Source organism: Hyposmocoma kahamanoa, unplaced genomic scaffold (assembly GCF_003589595.1).
Source record: "Hyposmocoma kahamanoa isolate Upper Pololo Valley unplaced genomic scaffold, ASM358959v1 63, whole genome shotgun sequence".
NCBI classification, from domain to species: Eukaryota; Metazoa; Arthropoda; class Insecta; order Lepidoptera; family Cosmopterigidae; genus Hyposmocoma; species Hyposmocoma kahamanoa.
In genome coordinates this window covers 15,472,372-15,487,519 of record NW_020653851.1, presented here as the reverse complement: position 1 = coordinate 15,487,519, position 15,148 = coordinate 15,472,372, and the positions used below count along the sequence as shown (strand labels likewise).

The window sequence follows — 15,148 nt, the reverse complement described above, 5'->3', positions numbered from 1 at the left end:
GTACACTTGCGGCGTCTATCTAAATATATGTCTGTGGTTCATGTCTTATAACTAGAGTTGCAACAAATATTCGGTTATGATTCAGTATGCAGCTTACTAGGCCTGTTTTTTGTTTTTCGCCGGAATACGGAATACTAAAAAACACAATTAATGATCATGTAACTTTTACAAAACATAAATGCTGAACATATCCAATATATGTTCAGTAGTAGTTTCATTAGAAGTACATTTCATGATAGAACACATGAAGCATTATTTTCTTTTTAAGCAACGTACCTTCATCCTTAGAGGATGGAAAAAATACTTTTATCTAACTAAAACTAAAATCAGTGATCTTATATAAAACGAGAGGAAAAGTGTATACTTTTAAATATTGTTTTAAAAACTACGAATATATTGACACTGAACGCATTCTTATTGTCTATACTGGATATATGACACTGACAGCCGGTGTCAAACCGCCTGCTTATCGATTTGACAATTTGATTTGATGGTCATACATGTATGTACCATAAAGTTTCTTGTGGCATTACAATACAGTAGTATTTCGTAGTCTGTGTTTTGTAGTCTTGTGCTTTGAACGGAGCGTAGGGATAGAGAATATTTTTTTGAATAAATAAATGCAATAGGAACACTTACGGCAACATAACTTGTAGGAAATATCGCTTTCACCACGCAGTTCTTAAAACGTATGAATAAAACATTTAAAGCGTAGTGCCTATTCAACATACGGCTGAAATAATTCAATTATTTTCCTATAATTAGGTTTTGCGAGTGCGATCATGGTGCAGAAGGGTCCTCGTCCTTTAGTGCTGTGCGGACCATCGGGGTCTGGAAAAAGTACACTGTTGAAGCGCCTGCTTAAAGAATTCCCGGATAAATTTGGATTCAGTATTTCGCACACAACTCGCGGCCCTCGCCCGGGTGAAAAAGATGGTGTACACTACCATTTTACAACAAGAGATGAAATGATAAAAGCTATTGATAGGGGTGAGTTCTTAGAAACAGCAACATTCAGTGGAAACTTATATGGAACCAGGTTAGTGATTTAGTTCATACATTTAAACTTAGATTCTGTATTGGCCATGTGCTCAGACATTGGCAATCTGCCAAGAGTTTATTGTTCTTATTCCTGCGCCTTTGTTTACGTGGCATCATGCTTAAAATATCCATATTTGATAATAAATAAGCTGCACATAATGATGTTTAATGAATTAATAATCCATAAACATTGACTTACAAATAAATGGACGACGGGTCTAATACAAAAACCACGAAAAAAATGTCCCAAGTCAACCTATTCGAAATTTAAATTGTAATGTCATCGCAGTATCGCGCTGTCCGTAGAACAAATGAAGACTAAAGCGGAGTGTCGCGCTCTGTATACGATTTTAGCGCCTTACAAGTGCGGACACTTTTTAGCGCGGACCCGACGTCCATATAATTGTAAGTCAATGTCCATAAAAGTAAATATTTAATTTAATTTACTATTTTCTGCTAACCTGATCAACTCAAACAAGGTCCATAAAAAACATGTTTATTTTTAAGTCACACCATATACTTATTATTCAGTAAATTTATCACTAGCAAAATAAAGCAATAATGTTGCACCAATTGTTCACAAAAGTTAAACTTAAAATTACAGCAAACGTGCAGTAGATGCAGTCCGTTTCAGTGGCAAGATGTGTATCTTAGATATAGAGATAGAAGGAGTTAAACAAGTGAAGCATACGGACTTGAACCCTCTGCTTGTGTTTGTGATGCCACCATCACTAGCGGAACTTGAGAGACGGTTGCGCGCACGCAACACAGAGAATGAGGAAACCTTGAAGAAGAGGCTTGAAACTGCCAAAAGAGAGATTGAGTATGGTAAGGAGCCTAAACATACTTGTACCCCAATTGTAATCCTATTTTCAGTAGTGAATACTGTAATCTTGAATATAAATTTAAGCATGCTATAGTCTGTTCCGATCATTGACTTACAAATAAATGGACAACGGGTCTAATACAAAAACCACGAAAAAAATGTCCCAAGTCAACCTATTCGAAATTTAAATTGTAATATCATCGCAGTATCGCGCTGTCAGTAGAACAAATGAAGACTAAAGCGGAGTGTGGCGCTCTGTATACGATTTTAGCGCCTTACAAGTGCGGACACTTTTTAGCGCGGACCCGACCCAATATAATTGTAAGTCAATGGTTCCGATCCATTTTGAACAAAAAGTAAACAAACCTGTTTGTTTAAAATTCTAAAGCAATCACTCAATAAATCAAATAAATAACACTTTCACATATATTTCGAAGATTTCGACTTGATATATCATCCCTTTTCCAACAATATTCATTTGAATAGCATTGTAAAATCGTATTTGAAAAGTGGTAGTCCAAAAGTGAGGTTATTATTCATATATACTTCTATGACTTGCCTATGGTTGCATAGTGCTGTTTGAAAAGAAAAAAACAGTTCAATCAATTAATGTTTAGTAATCGATTATTAAATCGAACATTTCAATCGCAATCGAATGAGTATCTAAGTGTAAGGATTTGAAGGAGGATTTAAATTGAAATTTTAAATATGCTTATATAGGTTATGTACGGAAAATCTCAAGAATGACTCAATTTAACAAATTGATTCATTCAATTAATTAATCGATTTGTAGTTGGCGTTACAATTGGCCATCACTAAACCGTCTATGGTCAGGTCAGTTACTTGTTTGTTTATTTTTTGTTCTAAATGGATTAAAACGAAGTATAACAAATTCCTTGACATGTAAAGTCCCAAACAGGCACTGAAAAGCTTTGATAGTAAAACAAATGAGTTGGGAATGTATGTGCATAAATAGTTATGCACAAGAAACATTTGCAAGAACAGTTTGCAGTGCTGCTATGAATGTCGACGGGATCAGCCATCAGTGACAAAGCGTAATAATTAAGTTAAATCAATATGGTCACTACGGCGTAAAGAAAAGTAGTGACTTCTGGTGTGCGGTATTATTTCAGTACTGTCCATGAAGGGGTTAAATTTCATAAAATATTTTTCATATAAAATTAATAATGTAGACTTTTTTTAATGCTAAGAGACTCAATTTCTTATAAGTATGATTTCATTGTAGGGGAAGAAAAAATCGGGACAGCAGAAGTAGCTCAAATTTAATAAAATTATTTTTCATACAAAATGAATAAAATTTACTAATTTTTTCTTAATGCTGATAGACTCAGTTTCTTATAAGAATCATTTTATTGTATTGAGAAAATAATCTGGACAGCAAAAGTTGGTCAAATTTAATAAAATGTTATTCATGTCGTATGAAAAAAACTTTTTATTTTTAACCAACCTTCTACTGTCCCGATGTTTTTCTTCCAGTATTAATCATACTTATAAGAAATTGAGTCTATTAAAAAAAAAATGTCAAATTTATTCTCATTTTGTATGAAAAATATTTTATGAAAATTGACCCAACTTCTGGTGTCTCGATTTTTTTCATCCATACAATGACATGATCCCTTCATAAAACTGAGTCGATGAACACTAAACAAAATTTTCGTAAATTTTATTCATTTTTATGGACAACTCACGCCTGATTAAAAAAATTACTATGCCGAAATTGTTTTCACAAAAAATTAGTTAATGGTTCCTAAGACAGTTTTCTTGTATCTTCTATAATTTCAGATTTCCCCATAGATGTCCTATTTTAAAAAAACGCTCTGTGTAATACAGAACTTCTACTACTATAGTCTATTCCAATAGAATTGAGAGTGGACGTAAACAAACAATTCTATTGGAATACACTATAGTGTATCACAATAGAATTTAGAGTGGACATAAATCCAGAATATGATAAAAATATATAAATCAAATAAGATAAAAATCTTTTTTTAAAAAGATTTCTCCAGAATTTTAACCCAACTGGTTTGTTTACGTCCACTCTCAATTCTATTGGAATACACTATACATAGTACATGCAGCATAGACTTTTCATTTGTATGTGACCAATTATTGTTGAAACTTACTTTACATGGTGAAATAAAAAACATAAATTATGGATTTCAGGAAATGAACCTGGTAACTTTCACATTGTGATCCTCAATGACAACTTAGACAAAGCATATTGTGAGCTGCGTGAGTTCATTTCACGCAATATGGAGGAAAAGGAGGAAGGTAAACAACCTTTATCATATTTTTTTAGTAAATCATACCATAAAAAATATCACTTTGATGTCTGAAGGGAACATTAAAGGACGAGAAATTTACCTAAGTGCTATAATTATATTGACCTAGTGAAATATCATTTATTTAATATGGCCCATTCATTAAATATGAAATTAAAACCATTAACATTATAACTACTATGGACAAATTAATTACTTGTGCTGAATTGTAGTACATTACTGTAGAGCGTCATTAATTAAAGTGACATTTTAATCTTCCGACCTTGAGTATGATTTTATACAAGAAGGTTTTCATTTGTGTTTTGTATACAATCTCACTAACAACATTTTTAGGTTTTCGCGACTGCTATGCATAAAGTCGTCACCAAATAAGAGGCCAAATTTGACACTTGTCGTCGTGACGCTAACAGGGATGTGGACTAATATCGATAATCACATTATACGATTTTCACGAGAAATCGATTAAAAATTTTAAGTTTGTGATTGATTACATTATTTTTCGGCTCATTATTGTTCAGGGGGCCTAAAAGGCGAAATCTTGCAATTCTGTTAAAAGCAATTCGTTTACAGAATTCCTTGCAATTCCTCTCATTTTCGTAAAATTGTCCCACATTCCGATGAATTGTATCCAATTCTTTTAATTTTGGTTTTATAATATTCATAAATAGTTTATTACCAGAATTTAGTGTAAATAAGTATGTTCACCTATAAAACAACTACATAAAAAGATTAAATTACCAAGAAACCAAGGGTTTCATAAATTATTCGGGTTGCAATTAGTTAAAAAAGTTGTCAATGTCATCTACAAACAATCTCAAATAATGTACATAATTTAGAAAACTGGAACAGTCCAAAATCTAAGCCGAGTCACAGGAAAAATACATAAAAAATTACCAAGCGCACAGTCAACTTCCAAGATGGTGAAAGACTGCGCGGACTCCGGGTGCCACTGGATTGGTATCAGTATTGCCAATTTAAAATTTGCAAAAAAGAAAAGGAAATACAAATCTGGCTAAGAGTACGGGGCTCTTTTAAATTGGATAAGTTATAAATTTATTTGCAATAGGTGTGGTCAGAGATGTTATGTTCATAATTATTTAAAATAAACTTATTTTTATACATTTCTGTTTTAATATTTAATAAGTCAATTTTTTTCCGAGAAATCGAAGTGACTCGGTGAAATTCGGCGATTAATTGCATACAACACTATTATTTAAAAAAAATAGCTTTCGGACGTAACTGTTTTCAGGACGTTTCGGAGTAACTCAAAATTGCATTTTATATTGAAATTCGTGCGAAAACAGTACTTCAAATATGTTTTGTCATATTATACAATGTTTCAATAAAATTTATGTATTTTTTAAAAACTAAATTATGCTAATAATTGTTTGTTTATTGTTTCGTTGATCGCATTCAAAGTTACATACTAGCACCTTCTTTAGCTGTCAAATTTGGCCTCTTATTTGGTGACGACTATAGATATGAAACTAATTTTTACTTCAGCTAAGACCATGACTTAGGGATGCACATTATGATTCGATTTTTATGAAGATCGATACAAGTGTATACAATCTAGCAATTTCTTATATCGATTCATTTCAATTTTTAAGTAATTTTTTAAGTAAACCGATTCAACATTAAGGCAAATTGAATTGTCTAGATCGTATTCATAATTTAAACAAAACAATCTTCTGAATATTGGCCTGCAAGAAAAGCAGTTTGGCAACATCTGAGTACAATAAGTCTACAATATTTGGCAATTGTCGCTACTTCTGTGCCATCTGAACGTCTTTTCTGACTGGCTAGTAAGTATCACTCTTAATGAAAGTCGTAACCGATTGAAGCCAAAAAGGCTGTCAAAATTATTTTTTTTATCGAAATTGATATTGAAACTATTTTTATGAGATTCATTCAAGAGCATACGATTCGATCTGTGGATCGATTCAGAGGATTATGGTCCATGACGATCCAAGAAATCGATTCAAAGCAAAAAATCGTGCATCCCTACCATGGATATCGTAGAGACAAAAATTCTAGTGTTTGAAAAACAAACATGCGATTTAGAACAGAAATAATAGTTCCATTTTCAAGAAAAAGTGCCTTTAATTATTTTTAATTGTTGGATTACGTTGGACTGTAAATACAACTTGAAATAAGTTCATAATTACTGTGTTACTGTATATATGTGCAACTATTTTTCTATTGCTACTATACCTACCACTAACATGCAGCGTTGCCAATTTGTGGGGAATTCCTCAAATTGCAGGGAATTTCAAGTAGATTGGGGACTTTTTGGGGATTGGCTCTATGTGGGGAAAATGTGGGGAATCTAACATTTTATCATTTTGTATCGATTGCCGATGCATCGCTATTGTAATTGTTACTGTAAGAAACACTGTGATGAACTATACCGATGTGTTTTTCAACATCGCACGTCTCTCGCATTATTAACAAACAACTTAAACAGAATTATTATCAGAGCACTTGGTCCTGAATCATAAAATTACCAGTAGTTACGTGTTGAGTTCGCGGTCCTTTCTCCCGCTTAGGCCGGTCCCCGGTATGAAGACAAACGAAATCAGTCATTGATAAACAAAGCCGAACAGTTGGTACTTCCACACCACAACTGGTAAGTATTTAAAGTTGACGAGTGGTAACTCGTCAACTTTAAATATTAAAATTGTAGGTCGAAACTTAATTTACTCATTGATTATGTCTAACATTAACATAGTGTCGCCAAAAACGCAACAAATAATTAAGTTGCTTAATTTTGTAAGGAAAAGAAAAATGATCTTTTTTCAAAGACCGATAGAATCTCATTAAAATAAATAAACAACGTAAGGTCATCTAATTGTATAATTTGCTTTACATTTTACATTCTGATGGTTATATTTTGAGTTTCTTCATTCTTTATTATATTTTGAAGCGATGTATTTATAATAAATAATGAAAACTCGAGATGTGGGGAAATTGTGGGGAATATGAATTATGCTCTCCCCAAATTGGAGATTTTAACCGCGATTTTTGGGGATTTTGAACAGTTAGCATTGGCAACGTTGCTTGCGTGTTTTAACCTATAGGTAGGTACACACAATGTTCCACAAATTTATTTTAAATTATATAAAAAGAACAAACAGATAGTGATAAATACTGTACTAAAATAGATTTTTAAAAACAACTTATCTTCTATGATGTAACTGTTTTTGTCTCCTATATTGTTTTACACAATCTTATCTGTAAATAACAAAACATAAGATGATATTATTATTGAGGTACCTACTATTGTGTTATAAACTTTTTGTGCTACTCATTACTATTTTGAGTTGTAATGTTGTCTTTAAATCAAATGACACCTTTTTAATCTGAACCCAAAATTACAAAAGTCGAATCTTTTCTAGGAACAGTTTGTTTTCAATACGTTATTTTCTGAAACAACATATTTGAAGTTTGTTTTTGTTTTGATCTAAATTAAAATCTAATGTTATTACTTATTACTTTCTATAATTTTATACCTTACTAAATCTAACCTAATGTAATATTGACTAACATATGCGTTTGCGTGTGTTTTATAGATTAACACTTTACAGAACACGCAAAACTGGAGAATACAATGCCAGATGGACCAACAAAAAGTGAAGAGTGAATTTGCATGGAGCATGATTATGTCGTAGTTGCTTTTCTTGTCACTGTTATAGGACTCAGGGGCGATAAGAAATTAAACGACACAAGTATATCAACACACTTCAAATTAGGAATTCATTATTATAAATTATCATTTTCTTCATTCAACCTGGTCCAAAAGGGTCAATGAAAAACTCTGTTCGTCTAAAGATCCCTACAGGTTTGCTCGATTTTTTGACGATCGACACATGTGATTAAACAAAACGAGCAAATGTGTAAGCAACAGATGATGGGCAACAATTTTTTTGACGATCGACACTGAAATATAATGAGGCGTAGGTGCCTACGACTTTGTTCGTTTGTAACATTGATATTTATCGATCTCTAACAAGCGATATTATTGATCGTCAAATACTTCATATCGAGCGAGAGTAACGATCGTCAAAAATCTAGCAAATCTGTAGACATCTTTGAAAATAATGTGGTTATGGTTAAAGTGGCATTTGTTGTTGTGTAGCTAAACTATGAATATGTTCCACGCCTATAACAAATCGTAATTTCAATTTTGAAATTGGCCATAATTTCAATCGCAGTGTTTCAGCGTATTGCTTAACAATACGTGATTAAAAGTGGATAATTACGTCATTTTTAAGAGCCCCTGAGTCGACGTTACATGAATGTTAGATTTAAATGTATTGATGTTAGAATAAGTTTAATTGCCATACAAATGCCCCATGTGTAGAAATTTGAAAAATTGTTTTATATAATGTATTGGTAATTAACAAAAAAAAACTACCTCGAATATTACGTGAGATAACAGTATTGTATTGCCATTAAATGGCGTTAATTGTCCACGTTGTTCACATAATTGTGAATTTTTTATTTCACATTTCAATATTATGCCTCTAATATACAAAAAAATACGAACTTTATTGTAACGGATTACTGAGTGGTCAATATACAACTGATGAAAATCCGCTACAGATTTTGACGCCACAATGCTCAATTGTTTGGTACTTTACGAATCACTCTTTTTAAAATGTCCGATTTAAATTTTATGGAGTAATTTTACAAACACACAGATAAAGTCATACAAAATATCAGAATAGTTATTTGGAAATTATAACTTTATTTGACTTTATTCAAACTTGACGTGTGGCTGAATGTATTCAATGCGCTTAGCATGCATAGATAAGGATCGGACCCCACTTGTCACCATGCTTCAGCATTGTGTCCATACTACATTGAGTGTTATATTTACGAGTCAGCAAGCAAAGCTAATCCGCTATGGATGTTGTGCAATTCGTGTTGCTCTAATTGCGTCGATTTGCCTGAATATTGCATCATATATGTGTGCATAACTAAGACTTATTACTTACTTAGATATATATAGATATTATTAACGTATTTATATTCCTATTTTTTCTGTATATATTTTTTGTGTACCAAGCGCAACTGTCACGTCTTTATAATGCATCATTATTATGATCTTCATTTTAAGAATCTTGGTAGTTTAGATATAGTGGTATTGTTCGTGCGTACTAGAAGAATCTCTATTGTCTTTAGAGTATATGTCCATGTAGAGGCAGTAGTAACATTTATTTCAAATTAAATCATTTTAATTAACTTGTATTTTTGACATATATAAATAGGTTTGAAATGCTAGCTTTTGGACTGGCTAAAAGCTGGCCTTTTAAATTTTACAAGTCTATCATCAAGAGCTAACTAATATGCAATTAATGAATATTATTTGTACAGCACTCATACATTCCATTATTCTTGTGTTAGACCAATTTATTATTATAGTGCCAAATCGAATCTGCCTTGCCTTTTCCTATCTAGGCTGCAAATCGTCTTCTAGTGAATACCTCGTATATACCTATAACCTTCCTATAACTATTTTTCTGATTTAAATTGCGGTCACAGTCAACCGTGACCATGAGATCTGTGAAGCGCCCGAAACGTTGGTTTGTTTGAAAAAACAAATATACGCGATTTAAACCCGGAAAAATAGTTTCATTTCCTATGTTAACATTTTTATTGATTAAGTAGAGCAAAGAAATAATACTTTTAATAAATTAAGATTTATTTTTATGTCACACTAACACCGGTAAGAAGGTCCATTACTTTAAAAATAGGTCCTTACGCGCTTTAACAATATCACACAAATGATATTGGTTTACATCATACAATAGTTTCCGCCGCTATTTTTAAATTTTGTGACACCAAAGGAAATATTTTACTTACCTCAGAGATTATGTTAATCATTCCATTCCTGCATCCTGCGCTGTAGAAACCTTTGTATTATTAACTATGCAGTTAATTCGTAACATAATAACAGCTAACATATTTCAAATTGCATTTACGACTTAAAGATAAATTTTAAATAAATTACTTTTATTGATGCCATGAGCTTTTTTATCTCAAAAAATGGCATCACTTTAAGGGTCCAAATGTAGCAGTTGATCAGCCTAGTTTCGATCAATTCATTTCTAAATTAGCTTTGGTTAAATTATCATAGTAATATGCAAGAGTGTTACTTTATAACGTAGCGTAGTATGCAAGAGTGTTACTTTATAACGTAGCGTAGTACGTTTCCCCGACTATTTTTTATCTATCCAAAGCACAATTAGATTTCACAGCTTATAAATAATTTGGAAGCTATTAATGTTAGTGTATATTAGCTTAATGTAATTAGAGTCATCAGATTCAATTGTTTTAAAGCTTTAGAAAATTCGTTTAATAATGTTAAATAGTAGTTTCAAAGTCAGTTTGACACACTAATATGAAGAAGCTTAATTGTAAATAAGTTTCCTATGTCAAAATGAATGAAGATGTAAACGGTATCCCCAAAATAAATGAACATTTAAACGGTTTCATTCTCCAAAATAACTTTGGAAATGTAGGATACGTAATTGTGACAGTTTTAAGCTATATAAATCGTACATAAACTTGTTATGTTGTATTCATACGTTATAACGCTTCGCACACGCCCTTTTCTCATCGGGGTAGGCAGAAACCACTTCAACAGAGCTTTCAACTTGCTACGCACACCTTTAGCCTCTTCAACAATCATTAATGCTTTCATACTCGCTTCTCGGTTGTTACTTAGTCACATAAGGTGTTGAGAAAGCGTCCAGTAATATTTTAGACTATAAAAGGGTCTATCGTATCTACTGATACATTTTATTGCGAAATATTAAAAAAAGGTTCCTTCCACCTTATATTATCTACCCTAATATTGTGTATTAAAGGCAGGTTGGTATGGAAAGTTCAAAAATTTGTTTCAAATTAAATTGTCTGGCTTGAGTTATTCAATGTCATAGATACTTTGGTATAGTGTTACTGGACCGCGGTAGCATAAAGAACTACTAGGACCTTTTTGTCCCAGTGCAGTGGTTCTACATATAATAGGACTACTCAATAGAACTAGTGGAAACGAAGGGCATCCCGTAGGCTCAGTTTGAAGTAACTGGATCGTATTTTTCTACTTAATTGTTTCGTAATCTCAAAAAATTAATAACTAACTATGATTTATTTTTATTTTTGTAGCTTTACGAGGACTGTAAGAGGTGTGCGGAAGGAAAAGTTTAATTTAATATCTCTTATAAATTAGTAAGAAAATGCAATGTTACAAAGCTTATTGTACAACAATAATTGTTTACATCTTTTCAGTCATTTTTCATTGTGGAATAAGTATGTCTCAAATCCATTCCATGAAAAGTATTGCAAAATAAACTGATTATACTAATGCATAATGTATTTGCAATAATATTGTGTGATTATAATGTATCGTAATTCAGTTTGACTACTGTGATTAATTTTTATAATAAAAAGCTATATTTGCAATCAAGTAACTAAATAGGTAGGTACAGTCAATATCAAAATGATGAGCAAAATGAGTGATCAAAAATATACACCTGTGAAACTATATGAACATTTGGTCAAAATCAACCTTAACGCAGTAATTAGTTGCAATTGTTTTCGGACGAATTTAAATTTTATTTAACAGTGTAACTGGAAATTAAGGATAATTTTTATCATGTTCACATATTTTCGCTTTGAATGCTCCATTTTGACGCTGACATCTTCATGTGTAATTTTTAATTATTTACCAGTGTATGCAAAGCATAATTGGAATAAATTAATTTAAATCTTAATTTGTTCTTATTTTCGGAAACCTTTCATTATTGGTGTTTGAGATGGGACGATGAAACCCACACTTATTAGGTGCTTAAACTGATTACACATGGCCCCGCGGCGCATGACAGCGACGTTTTTAGCCGCGCGCGAGGCCGCAAGAGTTGCGGTGCCATACCGCAGCACCAGTGACGTGACACCAGCCCATGCGGCGTAATCAACGGCAGCGCTGCCACTGCGGTTTCAAGCAACTTCGCCGCCCGCGGTGCGTGTATGAAAGTGTGTAAGCAAATACAAGAGCGATTACAACTGCGGCGCGCCGCGATTGTTACGGCGCCGTGTGTAATCAATCAGCCTTACAGATTTGCTCGATTTTTGACGACCGACCCGTGTAATCAATCAAAATTGAGTAACTGAAAGGAACGAGACGATCGATATCATATATTATTGTCGATCAACACGTGTGATCGACAAAATCGAGTAACAATGAAAGAACACACGTTCGATTGTATTATTGATTGTGATTTTTTGTAGATCGACACTGGAATTTAAGTAAGTCGCATGTCTATTTTGTTCGTTTTTAGCCCTCCCTGATCTCCCCTCAATCGCTAGCAGGCGACAGTGATGGATAAAAGCGAACGAATCTTTTAGCTGGCTGACAGATCTCGTTGATCGACAAAACCGTGCATATCGAGCACCTAATAATAATGATCGTCAAAAATCGAGCAAATCTGTAGGCACCTTTAGCCAATGGTGTTATACCTGCCTTTCGCAACCTATAAAGTATATTCTCAGAGCTTTCAAGTTGGCAGTGAAACCGACAGTTTTACATTACGCAGTCATAATGTAGCTCATGCGACTACTTCCTAATAGTGTAAGTTCAAGGAGAAGGAAAACAAAATAAGTTTTCATTTTTGAGAAATGTCTTTATTAGAAGTATAAGTACTTACAATTACTAAATAAGGGTCAATAAGTCTTTATGTCAATAGGTACTTGAGGAATTCAAATTGACAAAACATCTAACAATAAACATTATAAGAAAGGTCAATGTAAATTTAACAATTATTTCAAAGACACAAAGCCTGGCCAAGGAGACTAGAAACACCATGTCGGTTTGAGTTGATTTGGTGTTAATAATAAACAGATATGGCAATCCATATCACTATTACATAATAAAAAGTTAATTATTTCAAAAGTTTCATTTATTATTCAATCGAGTCTCATTGGCTTGAGAATAGGCTAATAATACAATTTTAATACTAAAGCTGTTTATTACAAGACAATACTGTTGTCCTTGTCCCACCTATCACGGTGTGAGTGAGGAGGAGTGTTCTCACAATCCACTCCAAGAACTGTTAATTTAGTTATTGCATTTTTTAAAGACACTGTGTCCCCACTAGGAGTTAACTTAGAAGACTTTGTTAAACATTTCAAACGAGGAATCTGTGATACCCTTTTCACATTTTTTGTAGGTAACATTGCTTGATTCTTAGGATCTTGTACTGTTTTAGCTGATTTGGATCGGGTGTGTGTTGCCTCTTTATTTTTCATACAGGACAATGGAGTTCTGGACCCGCTATTAGAGCGAGATTTAGATTTCTTTAGGGTTTCAAGCATATCACCAGATTCATCTTCATAAATCAATAATCCCCCTTCAATGCCATCACATGACCTCACAGACTGACGTAAACCTGAATTTGCAGTTTGAAGAACTTTAATCAGAGTGTCATCTGACATGTCTTCAACATTGTCTTCGTTTGTATCTTTACATTTTGCAACAACTATGGGGGTCCTCTCTATCTCTGCTGTTGGTGATCTAGGATCTTCATTCAAAATTTTGTACATAGGTATGTGTTCCAAATCATATTTTGGTTCATCATCAACTACAGCTTCTTCTTTATTACATGCGATTTGGTCAGTCTCAACATAATCAAAACTTGTTTCTAACAACTGTGTTGCTTTCGCACTTTTTCTATTGGAGATATTATTCTCAATAGCTTCATTTGAAGCTGTAGATGATCCTAAAGGTTCACCCGTATCATTTAATGTTTCATTCAATGTCATGTCAAGGAAACCATTGCAAAGATTTTTAGGGACCATAATATCTGGGCTTTCTTGTGCTTCTGCACAGCTGTCATAGTTTTCATCACTATCATCTTTCCCCAAACATGGGCTTCCAAAGTTATACTTATTTTGCTGAAGTAGCTTCTTGTCATTGGCGAAGTCCTCGATTTTCGATGCAATTATAATGGGAGTGCGTTCAAATTCTTGTGTCGGTGAACGAGGGTCATAAGACTGTAAATGATTCTTTATAACAGCTGAAAGTATAGGATTGTTGTGAATCAATTTTTCTTCGCCATTAGAGTTTTCGAACGTCTTTCGTAAGTCGGCATTTTTAGTAATGTTATGCTTCATTCCAGCTTTGCCCTATAACAGATAAATATACTGTTAGATAATATACGAACAACGGAACCTGAAAAATTTATTAGAAATAGTTACATACTCAATTATTAGATGTAAAATCAACTTATTCGATTAAGTAATTTCCTAACATAAGCTTCCACAGTACCTAGGTGTACGTAGGATAAGTAAACCCTAATTGCTAAGTACCTGTAACGGCGTCCGTACAATCTCAGGTGTTGGCGACCTGGGATCCGAATTACCATCAACAACATCATTGTTTTTTTGCAATTGAGCAGCTGCCTCATTGTTCTGTTTACTGCTATTACTTCCCATCTTTATAGAGAGCACAAACTCTGGTTCTGCTAATGAGTCTTTCGCCACAATTAACACGATCATACACACATTATTGTAACCAAAACATTATCTGGGTTAGATAAAGTAAATTGGTTCGTTTGCGTTGCGAACAAAAATCAAAACATCTAACGGCTCTAAGTGTCAAAACTCGTTTCATTCGATTTTCAAAAGCGCGGTGAGCTACCGTTTTATTCAAACAGTTTTGCTGGTACTAAAATAACAGTATTACAAAATAACGACGAAAATAAAATGTATACACAAATATTACGCAACGTGGGCGATAAAATTAATTTATAGGGCAAAAGTGATTAGTAAATAAATAAAACAGATTTTAGACATGCACTTAACTAGAAGAATAAATTTTTTGTAACACATTAATTGAACCAAATAAGCGATAATAAAAAAATGTGTACAAGATTGGCAGGTTTTTGCTGGCCCAAGCCTAGTGGCTGCTATTAAG

The 15,148-nt window shown here is 33.1% G+C and overlaps 2 protein-coding genes across 4 annotated transcripts; one reads left to right on the top strand and one right to left on the bottom strand.

The window, feature by feature from the left end:
• The first annotated feature begins 538 nt into the window (after nucleotides 1-538).
• Nucleotides 539-11,802, top strand: LOC113230361 (guanylate kinase). 3 transcript variants are annotated; one of them, XM_026464262.1, is made up of 5 exons: nucleotides 539-689; nucleotides 766-1,039; nucleotides 1,646-1,869; nucleotides 4,052-4,159; nucleotides 7,758-11,802. In XM_026464262.1, exons 2-5 carry the CDS (start codon nucleotides 783-785, stop codon nucleotides 7,811-7,813), a joined length of 645 nt encoding a protein of 214 aa, XP_026320047.1. In that variant the 5' UTR covers nucleotides 539-689; nucleotides 766-782; the 3' UTR covers nucleotides 7,814-11,802. The 3 variants fall into 3 exon arrangements, with proteins under 3 accessions (XP_026320047.1, XP_026320048.1, XP_026320049.1); XM_026464263.1 differs by having other exon boundaries at nucleotides 540-689; nucleotides 11,344-11,796; XM_026464264.1 differs by having other exon boundaries at nucleotides 540-689; nucleotides 7,743-7,770.
• Nucleotides 11,803-12,854: 1,052 nt separating this feature from the next.
• Nucleotides 12,855-14,961, bottom strand: LOC113230319. The gene is made up of 2 exons (XM_026464197.1): nucleotides 14,542-14,961; nucleotides 12,855-14,358 (listed from the first exon to the last, which is right to left on the bottom strand). Exons 1-2 carry the CDS (start codon nucleotides 14,728-14,730, stop codon nucleotides 13,204-13,206), a joined length of 1,344 nt encoding a protein of 447 aa, XP_026319982.1. The 5' UTR covers nucleotides 14,731-14,961; the 3' UTR covers nucleotides 12,855-13,203.
• Between the last annotated feature and the right edge of the window lie 187 nt (nucleotides 14,962-15,148).